The 21,878-nt window shown below is 36.7% G+C and overlaps 1 protein-coding gene across 1 annotated transcript in view; it reads left to right on the top strand.

Moving 5' to 3' along the window:
• The window catches only part of RBFOX1 (RNA binding fox-1 homolog 1), a 1,184,784-nt gene that overhangs the window by 270,686 nt on the left and 892,220 nt on the right, over positions 1–21,878 (top strand). Inside the window, exon 3 of the mRNA XM_065645206.1 lies at positions 1,295–1,327. Coding sequence (XP_065501278.1) covers positions 1,295–1,327 — 33 coding nt within the window. The remainder of the gene's footprint in view (positions 1–1,294; positions 1,328–21,878) is intronic.

Here is a 21,878-nt window from a genome sequence, read left to right as displayed (position 1 = left end):
TTTCAAATGGAGCTGAACCTGGTTTTGAATCAGGTTAAATTAAATAACTGTTTATGATTGCAGCTACCTTGTTGTGATGTGACAGGAGCTAATTTCCATTCCTAAATTCCTTTGAAATAATTTTTTGATGAATCCACAGGTGTCTTCCATTGAACAGTAGCTGTGCGCACAAATTGTCTTTTTTGCTATACAGGCTGTGCCACATTCAGTGAACTCTGTGCTCCCCTTCCCCTCAAACTGTCACAGTTGGTCACTCTTTCTCTTACTCCTAAAAGCTGGGGAGAATTGGTGGCATCATTTAAAAGTAATTATTAACACCAATATAAAGAGAGGTCTAGTCTTGCGTAGACAGAATTATAGCTAGGTGTCAATCTTAAATTTGTGAGGAGACTATTAAGGGGTTTTCAACCTAGTGCAGTTGTGACAATATTGTGACATAAAGTTCTAACAAAGATTTTTGTTTACAAACACAGTTTAACAGCCTTCACAGTCTAATAACAGCTTATTAACTTCATGTATTTCATTTGACCTATAATATTAAAGTATATCTGTGTCTATTTAAAGTGTTTGAGTTCAGGTTACTATAATGGAAATGATAGTTATGTCTGTATTGCCTGAACTGAATTTTGTGCAAGTTTGTGATAGTAGTTGACTTAGTTACAGTTTGGTGTCTGAGCCAGAGAGATACAAGGTTCAATTTAATCCCTCGATTGGCAGAGAGAAATAGTTGCAGTTGCTGTTCAGGAGAGGAGTAGACTTGTGCTAAGTCAGGGCTGGAACCGAGCCCAGCCTTGGCCCATGGGGGCCCCAGCAGCCCCCCTGCTGCCCAAACCTGCACCCAGCAACCCTTCCTTGTCACAGTTGGCACGGAATGTGTTCTTCAAACTTTCTGTTGCTTCTAGCACCACAAAACTAAACCGGCTGTTTTCAAAGCATATCCTGGTAATTGTCTTCATGATTTAGAACGGCTTAGAGTTGCATTACTCATAATTTCTCTTTAGAAACAGATTATAAATTAGTAAAAATATGAACACGCTTTTCCAGTTCTGTTTTGGTATGTTTCCCAAATTTTTACCTAATATTCCTGAATATTACTGTACTTTTAATTTATACCTGGTTTTGCCTTCTGATGTGCATGACGGTGAATAGTCTCCTCACAGTATTAAAGACAGTTCTCTTCAGTTCCATTCCCTCGAGCCATAACAACCAATTGATGTCAGTTACCTCAAAAGCAAATTAATCCCATTCCTGTTTTGTTGAATCAATACTAATGCATTTTTCCTGTAATTTTCAGGTTTCGACAACGCTGGCTGCCAGCAAAGCCGAGGTAGGAAATCCTGTCTTATACTGGTGGAATGTTAAATAGCTGTCTGTGGTTTTGATTGTGGGGCTGGCCTTCTTACAGTTTGGGGGTGAAAATTTAAGAGACTTCACTACGGCACTTGTGCTGCTTCTAGTGTTTAATGAGCCAATCTTTGGAATTCTTGTCCTTGTAACAATTTTTTAAGCTGATAAAGTCCTCCTAGGAGAGGTTTATCATTATGTAGGTCTTTCTGAAGGTTTCCATGGCATTGAAAACAGACAGTTCAGAGCTTTGTTAAGCATGTGTTAGAATTTCCCATCAACAGAAGGTGTCTGACCTTTTTCTTGTGACCTTCAATTTTTCCACTTTGCTTCTCAGCAAAGCTCCACAGCCGGTTCTGGTGGCTGGTATGCATTCCTTCCAAGTCCCCATCTAGTTTGCCTCACTTATCTGGTACCGTATGACATGAGCTGTTTGAACACTTGGATGTGAGAGAGAAGTTCAGTTTTATGACAAAATGCTACTAGCTGAATTTTTGTTAAATTCTGCAATGACGTTACTGTGTTGCATGTGCCTATGATGGGTGCTTTACATTGCTGTAGTTTGCATTTATTTATTTACTTATTTATGCTGTAGTTGCATTTATTTGGCCAGGTTTTCTATTCATGTGTGGGTCCTTTACATGGCTTTAATGGGTCTAATGCTGTTCTTAGAAGTGAAAATGTTATGATTGTTGGAGTATATTTTTAATAACTGATTGCTAAAGCAAAAATGACAATCCTTTGTGATCACTAACATGTTATACTGCATTTGTCTTTTTTGAACATTGCTGTTGAATAAGTCACTGCTCTTTTAAGAAGTGACAGATACTTTTATTCAGTGCACAGTTACTGACTCATTTAAATGTAATGTCAATTGGAAGCTCAGAGTGTTCCTATATGAAACAGGTCTTGGACACACAGCAGGGAATTTGATGTACTCTAAAGCTAATGTTTAACTACGACAAAATGTCGAGTTGACTCTGGCTGCTGTAGTCAGATAAATTTTTAATGTGAACCTTTGGTAAATTAAATTGCATTATTAAAGAGAATAGATAAACTATACTAGTTACTTTAAAGAACAAGGACACAACTTCACTTGCTTACTGTAAAAAAATGACATTCATCATTATTTGGATTACATCTGTAATATTTGTGTTTGGTTTTGCTGGTCTGATTCAATTGCATACTTGGCTTGTCTCAGAGAGTTTCAGGAGTAGGAATTGTACCTGATTTTTCTCTGTTGCACTATTTGAAATGCCTGTTGCTCATGTATCAATAGAGTCCACTAACAAACAGTCACTTTCAGTTTCTTGTTTTGTAATGGGATATTTTTTTTGGCTTAGATTTGTCACCGTACGGGTAGTACAATCAATTTTGTTTCCTTATAAAGTATATATGGGAACATTTTACAATAAATGAAAGGATACTTTCTTCTTTTTTGTGTGTAAAATTCTAGAAATATTACAAGTTTCTGAGTTGATCAGTTGCATTGCTTTGTTTGTTAGTACGTTCACATTTGAAAACCTTAAGAGAGGTTAACACATTTGGTTGTTCTTTAAAACAGTCTCATCAACCGGCCTTTGTGCTGACTTAGCAGTCACAGATCTGCATGTTAGAGGTTATCATTAGATGCTGTTTCTTCCACGCATGAAAGTACTCAGAAGAAATGCCAAAGTTCCCCAATAGGGGGAAAAAACCTAATTGAAGGTAAAGGATAATCGTTTTCCCGAATCAGAACAGTAGTGTTGACTGTAAATAGTTCTACTGAATTCAGTGGACTAACTCATAAGAATAGCAACTGAAAAGAAAAATAAGCGTGCGGAACTGGTTTCTGAGGTTTTGAATTAGAGACAGTTTTCAACTCGAGGGAAATGGCCCCTTTGACACAATGACAAACTTCCCAAGATTTCTTCCTGGGACTTATGTATTTAGCACCATATATCAGGTATAACGTAGTGCAATTTTGTTGTATTTTGAGGCTAACACACCTTAAATAGCTGTTTGTGTGGATGACATACAAGATGTTCCTCAGATTTGAGAATAGTGCCCTCATGTTTTGCCTGATTTTAATTTTAGGGGATTTTTAATCTTTGGTCTTCAAGAACAGTTTTGAGAAACACACAAGCCAAAATAGCCTTTTCTGGCTTACCTTTGTGTCACATCTTGACTTGTTTGAGCTCCTCAGTTCTTTGTTATTGTGTAGTGCTTGTGTTGCACGATCTCTAGTTTGCTTTTGCAAAAAAAAAAAAGTACATATTTTTGCTTTCTAAAATCTTTTGTTAGAACTGCAGTTGTGTTGTTCTTGAACTGTTGATCCCAGCTACTCTTGAATTCGATTATTCCTCTTTTTCTTTTTAGTTGACACAGCTCTGTTCCCTTACTGAATTTTGTACGAAGTTTTCATTCAAACTTAACATGTTTGTATTACTATCGAATGCTTTAGGAAGTTAGAAACATGTCGTTTATTTTTTTTTTGTATCCCAAATGCCGATTGCCACATACCAACTGTAGAGAAACAAATACATCTAGAGGAAGCTGTCAAGTAATCCAAAGACCTTTCCTCCATCTTTTAACACAAAGGGGCAACAGTGACAGAGTCAAAGCTGTAGGCAGTGAAGCCTTCTGTGAATAATTGCCAAATCTGCCTACACTGTGTCTTTTAGTGTCATAGTCTTGTAAATATACATTAGAAGCATCTTAAAAAAGAATGACTTGTGCATATGTAGTCAAATACGAAGACTTCCATCAGAAATAACTCTGATGTCCTGCACAATAAACAAATAATGGATTGCGTTAATGTAATTACTAGATGGGCCTTGGAACAGTCTCAAATAGAGACATATACTGTACAAATTGCCATGACATACACAACTCGTTATATACCTCTATTAGTTATTTTATTGCTTTTTCAAATATACATTTGTCCTCTTTGGAAAACATCCCATTAAGTATACTATCTGACTTTTTACAGAGTGTCTCTCTGTATAATTATCTGTTAGTAGAAATAATCTTTGTGTTGGGGAAAGCATTGTTTCTTTTCCCCTTTCTGAAACAAAATTTGTTACCCAAATAGAGAAGAGAAAGCTGCTTATGATTCCTGTTTTCCTCCTCAACATTTGAATAAATGAAATGGTGACGTTCAAGGCCACGTTCTTGTCAGAAGTTAGAGGTCATGCCTGATTGAAATACAAGTTTAGTATAACTACGTGTAAGCTCTCTGCCTGCTTTTATGTGAGTAATGTCAAGGCAGCCTTTTTTTTTAACTCTCGTAAAAAAAAGGCTGACAATATGTCTCAATAAAACTGGAAATCAAAATCAGCTCAAAGCCAAGGAGGTTATTAAATCAGAGTTTCAGGAAAACCTCAGAATAGTAAGCAGAATATGGCTCTAATGATAACAAAACTGTGGTTGATTTCTACTGCAATCCATGAGGTCCTTGATTATCAGGAAATGTCATTGCTAAGCCCCCCACTTTCCTTACGTTGAAGGAATAGGTCAGGCCTGGTGAGCAGCACGTTTCTGAAAAGGCCAATAAACGTATTAGACTTCAGTCGCCCTTTTGCTGATCTGTGTGCGGGGTGGAGAAAAATCCTCTGACAGGACGAATAATTGTTTCCTTTATTTTTTTTTGTAAAACGTTGATGAAAAATCACTTATGCTTGTGGCACTGTGGAAATGCTTGCATGAATAGCATGAGAGATGCATATGCAAGGTGTCTTAAGCAGATATGGTCTGAAAGCTATTCAGAGTGTTTGTGCTCGCTGATATTATTGTCTGTTTGCATTACGCTAATGCCTAGAGGCCACAGCTGGAATCTTAGTCTTTCAGGCTGTGCACAGGCATGTGTTACACAGTCAGTATTTCAAAGATCTTACGCCCTTAGGTAGCTAAGGCACGGAATGGCTCGAGCAAAAGGAAGAAAGTGGTGGAGCAGGTCAGCAGCAGAGTGTGGGGTTTCATTGCCAGCAGGACCGTACTGTCTGTTTTTCTGAGGTTTAATGCCAAACTGATCCCATTCATTTTTGAAAAGGAGTTGGTAAAAAAGTGTGTGTAAACAGCAGAACTTTCTAAGAAAATGTACATCTGCCAATATCGTTCTTCTAGTATTGTTTTGATAGTTTGCAGTGTGCTCTGTTCTTAGTAGACTTATAATTCTTTTTGCTAGTATATGAGTAATTTTTAAATCCTGTTGGCTGTCTGATTTATTTCCATGGGAAAAAATTATTATATCAATGGAAACTTGATCTGGGGAACCATGAATACTTGGTTGGATGCTCTTAGAGTAAATTGCAGGTGTTGTATTAAAAATCCATGGTAGATAAAAAGATGTCATTCAGTCTTCCTAGCCGCAGTGTCCTGCTTTATTCTCCAAACCACGCTTAACAGGCAAGGACCTAGTCCGCTGTCTCTCAGGGTAAGCACATGCTCAGGACATAAGACACTTCCATTGCCATTTCCAGATTGTTTTTTCAGAATGAATGGGTTATAGCCTCTCCCTTTTCTGACGGAGCAATACTTTGTATCAGCCAAGGCATTTGATTAAACCTGTGTGTTCTTAATCTTATCCAGCTGTAGATTCCCTCTTCCACAAAAGAGGAATAAGGCATTGAGTGATGAGTGGTAAAGAATTTGCGATTAGTATTTTTCAATGTTCATATCTTTATTTAGAGCAAGAAAATATTTGCATTTTAAAGAGCAGTAGCAATTTCTATACAAGTACAGCATAATGCTTTCCATATAGTCATAATGGTGATTATTTTAAGGGTTTTACGATCTCTATAGTTTGTGGCAGGACTTCAGAATTTATCAAGAGAATAATTATTATATTGGGGTGGTCCTTTTTGCTTGATCCATTTAAATCCCTTCAAATTAGATTGACTGTGTATAAATAGGTATCACTAGTTAAAAAAAAATTGCAATCAATTGATAATTGTTTACTATATTACTACTAAGAATTTTCGTAATTTTAAGTGTTAATTCAATAATTATCTGTCAAAATCATTTTTACTTGTCAAGTTTTTAGAACTGAACAGTTATAACTGTGCAGAAGTTGTTATTTTGACGTTTACCCATAATTAATTTCCACTGAAAATTATTTTAGAAAAAGATAAGCTGAGTAACAGTCTGAACTCCCACGAAAGGTGTCTGCGGGTAATTCAGTGTCACGTATAAATCCTGCTGAGCACCTACCTGTGCCTTCAGATACCTGATAAACTCTAAGTTGTCAGTGACGGGAACTCCCAGCTGTAGCAATTATCTTGACAAGTTAATACGGACATTCCAAATGTGGCCGAAAAGAAATTCATAGCGGTGCGTGCCTGTTAGGTGACCTTTGAACGTGATTTGAGAGCATCCCCCTTCGAACACATAAAATACCTGCCTTCATTAATGTTTGCTAGATTCCCCTCCAGCTTTTGGTATCAAAGGCAGAATCCTGACTACCTTTTACAGTTTCGAGGTTTAACCATGTTAGTTACATATATATGCATAAAAACTGTACAAAATGGATGGGAAGGAATTATAGAACTTTTTCATCCATTTTTACTTGAGTATGAATTTATAGGATCATGCTCCTTCAATATGAAATGCTCTACAGTAATTTTCAGCTGTGCAGTGTGAGCACCAGTCTTGCTGTAGCTGCTACTCTAAAGCCTAATTTGCTGCATAAAATATGAGATCTATAGTGAAATATGAGCCTGGAGAGCAACTCTTTTGATCTGGAGTTGTCAAAAGGTTGGCATGTATAATGCTTTGAAAATAAATGATGTCAAAACTGTAGGATATAATTTTTGGTTTGTGGACTACTTTACTTATAGAAGCAGAAGCTTCTACCATTGAAAAGCAAGTAGTTCAACAAAAGGTTATGAATGGAAATCACAAACTTTTCTTAAAAAACCCAAATATATTGAATCATGCAATACATGAGTTTAGACATAACCAGTTGACTACTTTACTGCTTATGTATTATTAAAAAGAGCATTTATAAAATATGTAATTGGAACTATAGCTTTCATTTTGTATTTCTTCAAATAAGTACTAGGTGTTAGATATCATCCAGTTTGGCAAAGACTTGGTTACATAAATTGTCTTTACTTAGTTCCAGTGACAAAAGCTTGGGTCTTGTAAGCTCTTAAAAATTAGCTTTTTTCCAGCTGTCCCAGTACAGTTGTTTCATAGTGCTTGTAGGAGAGAGACTGCAAAACAAGACCATAGTATTTGTTGACTCAAATGTTTATCATTACTATACCTTGCAGATTCTTATGTGTGGCTCTGATAGCTCCATAGTCTACACAGGTTTCAGAGTAGGAATTTTTTTTTCAATGTTTGCATGAAAAATGGTCCATGGACTAAGCCAGTTGCTTCATTTAAAGATGCTCAGTCTTCCTTTATAAAGTGTCTATCTCTGGAAACAGGGGTTTTTTTAATTGTTAGGGTTTTTGTTTGTTTGTTTGTTTTAATAGCCTCTATCTTTCTTTCGAGGTCTGATTTGTTGCTTTGTTAAGTTTTCCTAGGCTTCTCTTTTGTCCATTTGTCACTCATATGCTGCTCAGTCTCTTTGGTCAAGACTCTAAAGCTGCTTATGGAACATAGTGAGACTTTAGTCTGGCTTTTTGTTCAGACTGGGATTTAATTGTACTTTGGAAAGGGTTCTTATCCAGATCTACACAACTTCTGACAAGGCTGTTGAGATTAATATAGACTAGTAAGTCTGAAATTGAAATTTTCCCCTCCCCACCCCCAACACCACCACCAACTCCCCCCCCAGCCCCATCCAGAATCTGTTTGGACAGGACTTGTACATAGGCTTCTGAAGATAATTAGATTTAATAAGGTAATGACACCTGTGAACCATCACGTATGCCTTTTCTCTGAGTATATAGTTATATACACACACACATTTTAATGAATATGTGGCTCCAGGATATGTTTCAGCAATGTGCATCAGTAATTTGATGGCAACAGAAATGAATGTAAGCTAGTCTCACTAAAGGGTTAGTACCGACTTGACAGTGCAATTTGTATATTGTTTCTGTTTCTAGTTTACTTCTCTGTCTTCTTGCTAAATGTTGTAAGTTTTCATTACCTATTGGAGAATCTTAACATGTTTTGTTGAAGATTTTAAAGATACAGTATTAATCACACTTTTCTCAGTCCTTTTGTTGTGAATTTCAAGAGTATCATACTGCCAGAACTTTAGATGCACCGTATTGATCTTGATGATTAAATCAGCTGAAGGAAACTTGATTTCTAACGGAAAACTTAATATTCTCAAAGCCCAAATGTCTCCTAAATATTTATAGGCTACAAATATTGATCAAGTACCTTTGTTCTCTGATTATTACAGTGAATGGTGACACTTAGTTCAGATTCTCATCATATTAATGTGATGTAGTAATATATAAATTCATGTGTATGTGTTTTCAATCATGTGAATATACTAAGGTAACATTTTTTTTCTTTCTTGGCAAGGCAAAAAGATAAATAGGTGAAAATGTGTATGTGTTTGAGCGATAAAGTTGGTTTAATGATTCTTGGGGAAAAATTTCCTGTGGTACATACTGTTGTGACTTGATTGAACAGGACAGAATCATGCAGTTCAATTAATGTGCAAATATGTGTTCACTGAACTTTCATTTCATTTATCACATGGGCATGGAAATAGGGTCATTTTTTATCTCTGTATTATGTATATGACATCTCAGTTTGCCTCTTGCATGTTGCTGTGGGAAAAATAGCAATGTGGCTCACCAGAGGCAAAAAGAATTGGAGATAAGTTCCTCAGCTGTCACAAACATCTTTAAGTAGATCTTTGTTTGAAGATAAACCTCTTCCTTCTGCAAGGATTAACATTAAGAAGGCTTTTGCATGCTCTTTCCATTAAAACTGTATGCATCTCGTGGCCGTATGCTGTGAAAAATCGTTGGCAACAATTGTCATGTTTATGAAGTGCATAGCAAAGAAAGTGTAATCACAGAGAAAACTCAAAAGGAAGTTTTAGTTGAAAATACATTAGTGTTCACCATTGGTTATTTAAAATAAGAAGCCACCCATTTCAAAGTAAGTTTTTTCTGACGCTTATAAAGGTTTTCTTCCATCCTCAGGTCTAGTGAAATATGTTTGGAGACTGTTCTCTTTCTTTTGACTAATTATTCTAAATCAGGGTATCAAGGATACTGTTGGTTATTCAGTTTATACACTGAGAATCTACATTGTTTTGGGAAAGTATAGTGAATAAAGGGTTTGGTTTTTTTCTTTAATTTCTACAATTGGAAAAAAGTTTTATCTTGATATTGAACAAAAATACTTCATAGCAGCAGGGGGAAAAGATGGAATTTCATAGGTACATTATAAAGATATGTGGTTAAAATTTTCATTGTTCTATTTAATTGATAGTCTAAAGTAAAGACCTTTTGGCTGACATGGGAAGCTGTATGAATTAAAGACTAGCTGAATTCCATGTGGAATTATAATCTTTGCAGGCAAAGCTTATAACCTTTAAACAAACCACAGGCCAAGTTCTTTGCCATGTAAATTGGCAGAGCTTCATAAACTTTAATGGAGCTGTGCCTTAATGGAGCTGTGCCAGTTTTTAAGATCAGTGAATGTGATCTTAATTCAGGTAAAAGGTGTTGGAAGCCTAAACATATAAAGACTAGCCTAAATTATGATTATCCATCCCCACACCTCACTGTTAAACAGGAAAAAGTCCCATTGGCTTGGAGACTGCAGTGTCTTATCAAAAAAGATCTTTTTTCAGCAATTATTTAGTTCAAGAACCTGATGCTTAAATTAATGTAGTAGAATGCAGCAATGTAGCCCTTTCTGGGTTTGGCCTTTGGTTTCTGGTTCTGGTTTTGGTCTTTTCTTCACTCAGCTTGTTTTCTACCTTAAAAGCACCAAGAAAGAGCTTTTGGTCTGAGGCACAGCTAAGTACCTATCAATGTATTGCGGTTAACTTGGGTTGACAGCTGTTAAAGTATTAAATGTGATCAGTTTTCTCATTTACTGCCTGTGAGCTGAGGTTGATGTAATAGTGATGCCTTCTAGGTGCATGCACATATGCTAACACAAATATCAGTAAACCCTTTTTCTTTGTATGGGTAAAAGATGCAGGTCTACTAATATTTGAAGTAAGGCAGTACTTGATGATATGCAAAGAAATAAGCCTGTCCCATCAGAGAAAGTATAAGTCATATTTTACAAGGGCACTAGACTGTTATAGTAGCACTGAAGTGACTGCATAAGACATTATTAAAAACTATATTACGTAAAAATGCAGAAAAGACTGTATTTCTCATTAACTTTGCACAGCTACTTAACATTGTGCATGAACTGGACAAAAGAGATATTCTGGCAAAAGTTTATGAATGAAATGGATGTAGTTTGGAGAAAACAAAAAACCGCACTAAAGTGCAAAAGCAATGTAGTTTTCCCTGAGTACAAAAGCACTGATTGCAGAAGTTAGAGTATTATGGTTTTATGTTTAGGCGAAGTAATGGGTTTGTAAAAATAGTTTTTACATACGTTAATTCACAAGGAAAGCAATTATGAACCAAAGAGCATTTTGTTTCGGGGTTCTTTTCTTCACCAGGAGGCTTTGGAAGGCTGCTGCTGACCATTCACATTGTACATCTTGAACTAAAATCTTACTTATTAGCAATACTTGCCGTAAAGGTGAATAGCCGGACTTAGGAGGTGTTGTTTGAGGGAAGTATGTGTTCAGTTTGGTCTGTTTTGTTTTTTTTTTTTTGTCTGAAGTACTAAAATTGTTTGCTTTCCCATTCATCTTTGACTAGCCAGTACCCATGTTTCCCACCCTCCTGTACAAACATAGGGTTTGAGGCAATTTAAAACTAGAGTGGCTGCTTGGAGAAATGCTTATATTGCTATAATAGACGGAAGACAAAATTAAGTAGTGTTCTCTGGTTCCTGCTTTTCATAAGGTGAGATATGGGCAGGTGAACAGTTGTACCTGTGTTGGTACACCTGTGATGCAGGTACCTGCGGTGTGTCTGCTTCAGAGAGAATGGGAGAGAGAAACCCCTGTCCAGTCTTACAAAGGTGAGAAAAATAAATCAATAGACTTAGGAGAGAGACTGCCATGTTGAAGAGGAAAGTGAGGAACCTGAGCAAGTACTGGGTGAAATACACCCCTTTCTCCTTCTCAGCAATGACAATTTTGAAGAAGGGTCAACAAGGCATAACCAAAAAATTTCCTCCTCTACCCCTTCAATCTTGAGTTTTCTTAGTTTGTATAATTAGAATATTTTGGTTGTGGGTGAAGCAACTGTGCTTTGGGGTAGAGCAGAAGATGTGCATCTTTCACTTTCCAGAAGGGCAAATGACAGAGGGCAGCCCAGGGTATGTGTTAGCTTGTTGAGGCACTTTTTTTTCCCCAGCAGTTCCACGTTGCTTTGGCATTGAAAGAGGAGTCCAGTTTCTGGTGTGATAAACAGTTTCCAATTACCTGTAGTCTGAAAGTGGTTTATTCACATTATGATGAATTATTTGCATATGATGAATTATTTGCAGGATGACTAAAGTGATTTTCTAACCAAAGGATACTGTCTGTTTATAATTATGAGACTAGGCTGAAGTCTTCAGAATCATCTTTACAGGGTTTCCATAACAGAACAGACTAACTCACAGCAGTTAGTTTAAAAATTACCCTTCCTCGCTGTATCTCATTTTCTTCTTCCTTAGTGCCCTTTATCCCCAAAGGACACAGTGAATGTTGTAGTGTATAGGATTTGAAGAAATTCAGAGTAGATCCAAATCATCTAGAGAAGCTCAGTGAGTTCAATCTTTTAAACTCAATTACTTTTTCTGCAGACTTTACATTATAATACTTCAAACATAACAAGAGAATTTCTTTCCTCTGTAGGTTCAGTGAATGTTTATGCTGTAACTTCTCAGGGGAGGCAAAGTAGCTCCCAGCCGAATGGCTCTTCACATACAGCATGATTTTTGAAAAAAAATGAAATTGAAAACAGCAGAGTGTTTGAGCTCTAGGTGGTTTATTCTGACAGATAACAGAAGGGCATCTACAGATAAACATAGATGATGACATGTTGGTAAAGCCACTGATTGTCGAGAGACCAGAACAATGTTCTAGGAGGCAATAAATATCTGTGATGTTTAATGAATTATGATGCATCACTGCAAAACCTGCATGACAAAACAGCTTTCTAAATCAACGCCAATAATGTACTTAATTTATAAAGAGTGTATTCTAAAAATTGTATTATGTTCATTAGTTTAGTTTGTCTTGCACTGACTTAACCCAAGAAGCCAACTTAATACCATTTGTAAGTTAGCTTTGAAGCCTACTTTTCAGAAGAGAATCGTAGTAGGAGATTAAGGCCTAGACTAATATTAACAGAAAGCCAAACCAAACAGGCAAACTCATTTAATCCTGTCTCCCTTAAACTTTTAATAAATACATTGTTCATTGTTGTATGGATGATATGTTCAGTTATGGTTCTCTGTGGCTCAGTACGGTATTTTAGGAGAGACGTTACAGAAAATTCAAGGAGAGTTAGAATGGCAGTTGTTACTGTATTTTTGAATGTGGCTATAACTAGCAGCAAGTTAGGTTTGTGGCTCGTTACTAAATAATTTAAATAGCAAATTAAAGGAGTCATATAAAGTGGTCAAATGTGTCTCTTCTAATAATTATAAGTGCATTATGGTACTGAGAATGTGAAAGTATAGCAACCATGTGAGACACTAATTGAGCTGCTTCTCTCACAGGTGATGGGGCATTTAAATCCTTATTGCAAATAGCTGGTCTCACTAAAATTCTCTGCTATGAATAGTAGGTGGCTTCACATTAGCTTCTAGATTGCAAAACTGCATCTAAAATCCCTCTGATCTCTTAGTCTCTCTACAGTCCATATAGAGACTGATGACTTTATGGTTTGTGGGTTTTTTTTTCTGACCATATAATCCTTCAATAGAAAATGCCAAGCTCTCAAAACAGAAACTGACCGTAGAAAAGATTGATGAAATGTTGGCATGTTGTAGAATTGTCAGAAAAAGAATATTGTGACCCAGTCCAAAATTCTCTTTAGTTCTGGGATACTCTCTTGTTTGTTTGATTGGGTGTTGAGTAAGAGAAGATGTTTTGCCACAAAATTTACAAAGAAGAATTCCAGTCCTAATAGTAGAGAACATACAGTCAGTGGCTTGATGCCTCTTATGCTGGTACTGAAATGCCATCAAGGACGTTATCAAAGGGTGCTCTGTTAGACTTTTCTGCTTCTGGATAAGATGGTCCAATTTTCTGTTTGTATTTGCAATTGCTCCCTTTGTAGTTTTTTCCAATTCTAACAGTTATGATTTTTTTTTCTTTTAAGACTTTCAGAGTACTAATTTGAATGTAAGGGGTGAATTCATTTTTAAAGTAGGTGCAGTTGTTCTCATGGACACATGTATTTGTACTTTTTTGAAAGTTTCTCAGGGTGGAATTGCCATGCTATGGATAACACTAGAAAAACTGTAATATTACAAAATATTTTAAGCAATTAATCAACCACTCTGTGGCCCCAACTATAGCAAAAAGGCTTTGAACGGTCAGCTGAAATTTATTCTCTATATTTTCCTGCAGAGCATGGCCTGTGTTTTGGTCCTGTTTCACCTTTTTTTTTTTTTTTTTTTTTTTTTTAAATAAAGACTCCAAATTCAGCTATACAAGTATCCATACCTAGTTTATGGCACAATTTTAATAACGAGCTTCACAATATTTCACCCACACGTGCTCAGTGTTCTGATTCTACCCTCCTGACACCCATATACCAGAATTGCATCAGAGTCACATGCTCTCCAGCAGGACTGATGATGTGGAAAATATAAGTATTTGGCTTATGTCACCAAACTCTTTAAAAACAGAAAATAATGAAAAAAATATGCTTTTCCTTCTATGAAATGTTGTAAAGTGAGGACATATGATTGCATTTTGATTAAAAGTAATTACAAGTAACCTTAATTAGCTCCTGATCCTGTGAGTTTAGAGGAATGCTCTAATTTAAATGAACTAATATGAAAAACTGATGTTTCCTGAATATTTCCAAAATGAACAAGAATGTTTTTTTCATTCATGCTGTCCTAGCGCTTAAACGTAAAGAACCCTGAAACAATAAATCCAATTGAAAAAGAACACAGGAGCCACTAGGAACCTTTATCGTCATCATTCCTCTAACTGATTTTGAACATTGCATTTTCATGGAGAGGCAACCATTTACTTTCTACACGAGTTGCTGTGATAAGAATTTATTACAGGACCCCAGGGAAATGTTGTTACATCTATTAAAAAAAAGTTACCATTAATTTTGTGGAATTAGAACATCGATTTAATTTGGCCTCCTTTAATTGATGTTAGGTAGCTTGGGAACTGATGTCCTCACTTTGTAAATGCACTTAATCACTTCTTGCTACAAAACCTTGGACGTAATTTTTCCAATCAGAGCTGACAGTTGTAGGGTTAAAGCTCAAAGCTAATAAATTCACATGGACTAGACACTGTACTACCTGGTGCCCTCCTTCAAAAATATTTATATTGCAAAGCAAGTCTGAATAATTTCAATTGGATAATCTCACTAAGTGTTCTTTTTCTAAATGAATTTTATTCGCTCATGTTAGCACAGTAATTCAATTTGGTGATGTTTTTATTTATGGGAAAAATATTCCTCTGCTTGTACGGTTGTCAGCTGGCATACTGTAGAACATCGTTAAATAAATGGTCAGAACGCCTGGAATTAAGTGGCACTTTGGTTGTCATTTCTGCAGGCACAGAGATTTTAGCAGCGTGTCGACAAAGACACTGTCAGGTTAAAAGTCATGCGATTCATAAGAGCAAATGTCAACACGGTCAGGTTAATGATGGCACTTTAAATGAGTGATATGGAAATAATTACTTTAAAAATTAGTCTGCTTATTCTCATTTGTGGTATTTCTTCAACATTTCACACTTAATTTGGAGAATAAAAATAGCTTTGCAAGTGAGGTGTTTTAAAGACTTATTCCTGATGAATAATCATTGCTGCAATCAATGTTTTCCCTGGAGATCATGGCCCGAATAAGAATGAGATGTTGGTTGGGGGAAAAAAAATAACTCCAGAAGTCCTTTTACTATAGATACCACTTTTTGAAGTTATTTCCCCTGAAGTTATTATTAGTTATTATTAGTCTTGTTTACAATCTCCCAGGCACCTCGTAGGAACTGTGGGATAAAAGAGAAAGAAGGCTTTTGTCTTGGAAAAACTCCTCAAGCAGTCAAAAAATCATGATTATTTGTTGTTGTGGTGGGTGGGTTTTGTTTGTTTTTGTTTGTGTTGTGTTTGTTGTTGTGGGGAGTTTTTTTGTTTCGGGGTTTTTTGCGTGGTTTTGTTTGGTTTTTGTTTGTTTGTTTGTTTGCTTGTTTTTTCCCCAACTAGCGTAGATCTAGTAAAATAAATAAATCCCTGTGGCAGCTTTTCAGGCTGTTGGTAGGTTACCCAGTCTTTTCTACTATACTACTAGAGAATTTCCAAACAAAATGCAAACAATTAAGTTTATTTTGGTCTACTTACTTTGCACCAAATGTATTTAAAAGAATACTGTATGAGGAATAGATCATCTGACTCGGTCAGATCTGAGTCTCCCAGTTCCTGTATATGACAATATAAGTACCAAACATCTATTCTTTAAGCCTTGGTACATACATAAACATGTATTTTGTGCAATTAATTACTCTTGATGTTTACGTTAGGAAGCTGTTGTAACAACTTCACTGTGCCAGTGAAGGAATGTTGTTAATTTTAATATGGATGTGTTATTTCTTTCACGGACTGGGAGTTTTCAGTACTGTAAAATTAAGATCATTTTTCTACCATTCTCACCTGAAGTAACTGCTTTTCACCGTGTTCATAGGGAACTTAGCCTATTGCATATTGCTTAGATCTTTCAAAAATCAGTTATAAGTAAATTCCTATATGGATCTGATTTAATATAGAAGTGTACAGAAATACTACTGGGACATCATGACTATAAAATCTGTCGTGGGAATTTTAGTTAATTGGATTTTCAAAGTACGCATTTCCTCGGTCTGACATTTCTGTTTTTATTTTAAATATGTATCTTTCAAGCCAGTAGCTTGCACTGACCAGGTCACTGATGAAATTAAGGGCAGTTTGGGATCCTGTTGTTGACATTTGTATTTAACCTATGACTGCTAGAAGGAAATTCACTAGCGAATATAGTTTCCAGTAGTTCATTTTACTTTCTTTGTCACGCAGTAAGACCACCTCTCCTAGAGGCACAGCCAAGTGTTTATTGCATTTTTCTAATGAGCTACAACACCTTTGGGGAAACTTACCATGAGGACCAGCTTTAGGCACAAGCGAAGCAGGTAGTTGCCAAGGGTTGTAAACTAATGAGGGCAGCAAAATCCCAGTTTTAGACAAGACAGCACTTCACTGCATCGCCCAGCGGCACTTGGGGCTCCCAGCCTCAGTTTCCCTTATCCTGCGGTGATGGCAAAGCAGGTCTACAGCAACAGCCTAATTGAGAGGCTTGGAGCGCTGTCCTGGGCCATCGCACATCCAGCCCTGTTTTCTACCTTTCCCTCGCTCCGTCCTTCTCCTTTAGAGGACAAGAGGTTGCAGAGATAATAAAGCCGTATTGATACAATGCAGGGCGTGCTGGCAGATGCTGGTAACAGTCCACACTTCCCTTGTTGCTTGTCTTTTACGATCTCAGTTTTGCAGATACATGCATTTTGCATGGGCAATTATGAGGAAAGATACAGGCAACAGGATCATAATATTTTCCAGAGGCAGACAGTTTATTCTAACTTTCCTGGGAAAAATAATATTTGATTAAGTTAGTCTGCCAAAGCTGTAAAATAGATTCTGTCTATATTGCAAAGAAGTTTTGAAATTATTTTTGTTAATTCTGCAAAACCTAATTATTAAATTCATGTTCTTCATGCTGCATGTTGTAAGGTAAGGGCAGACAAACGTGGGTGACTGGTTGTGACAGGCGTAGTATCTAAGCAGGGAATGGGTTTGCAGCTATCTCCTGTTCTTTCCTAGAAAGCGTAAGAATTCTTAATTGTGTTATCGCCTAATGAACATTGCAACCCATTTGGCAGGAGCAAAGGGGAAGCAGAAAGAGCAAGAGCCGGTCTGACTCCAAACCTGTGAGTCATATTGTGGAATCAGCTGAGAGGCAAAGCTGTGGAACTGCTCCACTCGCTCCCCACAGGCGCCTGCTGCTTTCTGAGCTGTTCCCAGCTGGTCTGTGAGTCTCCTGGAATGAAGGTGAAGTCCAGTCAGGCTCTGGTCTCAGGCAGAGTGTGCAGTGTTGTTAATTGCGTTGGTTTAAGTGACACCCTTACCCGTTTGTGAATAAATTAGCCTGCTATTAGGCTCATCAGACCAAAATGTAGGACTTGGACCAAGCTCCAGCATAACTTGCAAAACTAGCTACTTTTTTAGCTCTGAGAAACCTGGAGCTTGAGAATTAAATTCCCAAATCTTAGGTCTTGGCTATCCCTGTGGAGTCCCTGAAAAGTGAATTTCCTGGAGTCCTTCCCTTCGCTCTCTGAAGTAGAGGGGAAGAGAGCTGGGTTCCCTGCTTTAATTAGGCTAAGGAAGCAGCTCATAAAAGTTTGGAAAACAGAGCAGAAATCATCCAACCTCCTACTGGAAATGCTGCATGAATAATGTCGGGAAGGAATCGGTAGCTCCAAGAAGTTAAATAAGCCAAAAAGTTGTCAATTGCTTTTTCCCTTCTTTGCAAATTTGCCTGGTAACAGTTGGGCGAGTCGGTGACTCAGAACATGCTTCCATTTATTTGGTTGAAAAGTGATAAGAGTCGTAAATATTTCACAGGAATCTGTGGTGAGTTTCCGCTATTGTGACTCATAAGGATTTGGATTATTATTATGAAAACATTTGTAAAGTTTGTTTTTCTTTTCATCAGGAAATTTTCACTTGAGAATCCATGCTAGGACTGTGCTGTTCCTTGCTTATCTGTTTTTCTCCAGGGTTAAGGCATTATTAGCATTATTCACTACATCAGGGCACTAAAACAGTGCCTGGTGGTACGGGTCACATCATGCAAAATGAATGCCAATATTCAGACCACGTACAGACAGAAAATATTAGCACCAGGCAGCCATTGGGAGAAATAGCAACTGATATTTCATTGACCTAGAAAAAAAAGGGGAGGCAAAAAAAGAAAAAAGCTAAGTAAGGTGTGTGTTTGTTTGTGGTTTATAATAGGTATTTCACCAGGTAATAAAATTTCTGAGCAATTGAGGGGGGGAACAGAGGAGGGCAGATTTACATATGAAAAAGTAAAGGAAGAAATGAATAAAATAATACCCACAATGTTTCTTTCAGCAAACATATAAAAATAGTACTTGAAATTTTGGGGGAAAGTTCTAGGATTAAATTACACTGCAGATAATACGGATACCATACAGTATACCAGCACAATAGTTCCAAACGAAAGAACCTAGCATGCCTTTTTCTACATGGTATTTAAAGTGTAACTCTTATTTTGGGAGGGTGGGGTGCTAGTTCAATAACTTCACGCTGCTGAGGTTTAGGGCTGCAGAATGTAGATATGTCAGACCTTGATACTTAAGCCACTAAGTGTTTGTTCAAGTCTTGAAAGGAGCAGTGTTTTCATTATGGGTATTCACGTTATTGTGCAGTGACTGTGTCTATAAATTGCTTAGAGCTCAGGATTCATCCAAAGTATCTAAAATGTGGGTTCTCATGTTTTGCCTTCATAATATTTTAAATCATAGCATTAATTGATTTCTGTCACTGTAGAAGTTATAGAAATCCTATTTTAACATAGAGCAGCTAATTGTACAGCTACTGTCATGGAAACAAACAGCTTTTTCTTCATCTGTGATGATGTGTAACTGGATGGGTGAAGTTGAAAAATGGCAGAGTAAAGCCAGCAGAGAAACAACAAAGAACTGTCGCCAGGTGTCTTGCATGCGTAACAGTGGTGAAAGGCCCCAAGCCAGGCTTGGTTTTGGTCTAATGGAAATAGAGTTTGAGGAAAGTTGGGGCATTTGATAAGAAAGGAGAGCCAAGCCTTGTGTAATACAAGACACAGAATACATTTAGTAGGCAATCCTGGCTTCACAATCACTGAACTTAACACAAGAACAACACTTAGATAAATCAAGTTATTTTAAAACTTGGAGTCTCACCACGCTCAATAATTTTGCACACCCCAGCGTCCAGTCCCACCACACCAAATGTAGCTGCTTTATCTGGGAGCCTCTGTTCCCGGTACAGTAAAGAAGTCTTTGCAGAGTGTTTATTTTAGCCAGATTTGAATTTCTGAACAGTCTTGGTCTGTTGATGCATATAAATTCTGATCGTGGATGTTTTTGCTTAGGTGACATAAGCAATGGGGCTTTGGTTTCAGTTGTGCTCAGTACCATTTTGTGTGGCACGTGTTTGTATCGTGAATGATTTAACATGTCTTTTAGATTATTTTTAATAGCAAAATTGTTAGAAGTCATATTATCAGTACATGGTAGACTAATATCCTGGATTTTTTTTAACTAGCTTCACTACTAAAAACTGTGAAACTTATTTGAAAATTCCAGAGGTTAGATACTTTGCTCATCAAAAGAAATAGACTGGGTTTGCTGTGCACAACAAATATTTAAATAATATTAATAATGGATAAACTTAATCTATCTTCCATTTGGATTTGGTTTGTCTTCTAGAATATGACTCTTTTTTTTTAACATATACAAGCTGGTGTCCTTTAATGATGGTTACGGACACTGGATAGGAAAGTGTTCTTATATAATAAATGTCCCTGATCGTTGCTTCATTTGACCTAAACAATTTGGTCTAGAAAATACGAGTAAATAGGACTAATTCAGATTTACTTTCTGCCCTGCATAGTGCCTACGACCAGAACTCCAAAAGAGGTTTTTCCCGTCCTGCTTTCTGAGCAACCTGAAAACCAGTGAGCAGACAGCTTCCTGATGTAGCATTCACTTGGTGCAGGGTCGTTCACTGATGCTTTGAAACATTCCATTTTTTTCCCGACCCATGGGCAAAATGATTATTTTACCGTTTACTGGGTATTCACATGTGGGTACCCCTTTGTTTTAGTGTAAAGACCACCTTAAAGCCTCTCTCACTTTCCTAGAGCTCGAGCCAAGAGAGAAGCATCCTGTGAGCAGGAGGGTGCTGCCCATCCATCTTTGTTCAGTTCTCTCAACTCTAACCTATAAACAATTTGAGCTATACAGACCTACTTTTTCAATTTCTGATTACTTAATTATTCTACAAGTTATTTTTATAGAAAACATCATATCAGAAAGAATATATAGCATAACTAGTTCTGGTGTACGTGCAGATTCTGTCAGGTGCTCACAGAAGGTCATTCCTCTCTGCCCCAACTCAATTGCTCAGTTCAGTCAGGAATTTGCACAGAAGTATATTCCGTTTTGAATTCCTTTGCCTAGCAAAGGACAAGTCTACTCTGGAAATATTTGAACTGTTTTGTTTTAATACTAATGAAATATATTTAGGAAATTCACATAGTTTTTAATTGTTTCAAGATCACCTGGAAATTACTTTCTATTCTACTTTGAAATTTAAAGTAGAGACTTAGCAAAAATGTAAGTGTTCATAGTAAGATATTTCTGGGTGAAGCAAGTGAATATTTTTTTCTTCCACAATAAAAAGAAAATTTATTCTATAAAATAACAGGATGTAGGGTTAAGTGGATATTTTAAAGAAGGGATCTTTAAGACAAACTGACAAAATGCATAAAATTGACTGCCCTCTTTTTAGTCACTTGACATTTAGGCTTGTGTAGATTATTCTGACAGATATGATACTTGAAGAACATAGCTTGTTCAACTAGTCTTTAGTTCAACAGCCATCACAGCTAGAACTGCTGGAGTTTATCTCCTATACAGGAGAAAAACTCATTCTGGTTTCATAATAATGGTTATAAAATTTGGGAATAACTTGAGTTCTGTAATGAATGGATTTCCTTGTTTGCTGTAATAAGTGTAAGTTATGTAAGGAGGTGGCAGAATTATACCTGATTTTATTTATTTATTTAAATGGTAGTCTGCAGCTGCAGAAACAATTGTATAGATTTTTTTCTTTTTTTTTTTTTCTTTTCAGAAAAGAAACTTATATTTGTGAAATATGCAGAACTTGAGATTTTTTTTTCCCAGTTGTGAGCATTTTCCATTCTCCTCGGGAAAACTCATCATGGGAGCTATCACAGATTACGAATGGCCTTGAAAAATAAATAAGCAATGTATTCTTTTGTTGAGTATGTTGTTATGTGCATCTTACCCATCTGTCATCTTCCTGTGTTCCTTCTGTGTCATTATTCTACAAGTCAATTCTTCCAGAGAATCTATTTGATTTTTTTTTCCTTGTAAGAAGCTTACAGAACAAAAAGCAATAGACATTCACCTCAGTATTGTTCCTGAGGAGCTATTTTCCCTTACTACCTTGAACAAGATCCTTGTATGAAAA

The sequence above is a fragment of the Caloenas nicobarica genome, chromosome 14 (assembly GCF_036013445.1).
Source record: "Caloenas nicobarica isolate bCalNic1 chromosome 14, bCalNic1.hap1, whole genome shotgun sequence".
In the NCBI taxonomy this organism is placed as follows: Eukaryota; Metazoa; Chordata; class Aves; order Columbiformes; family Columbidae; genus Caloenas; species Caloenas nicobarica.
This window is presented reverse-complemented; position numbering and strand designations above follow the sequence as displayed.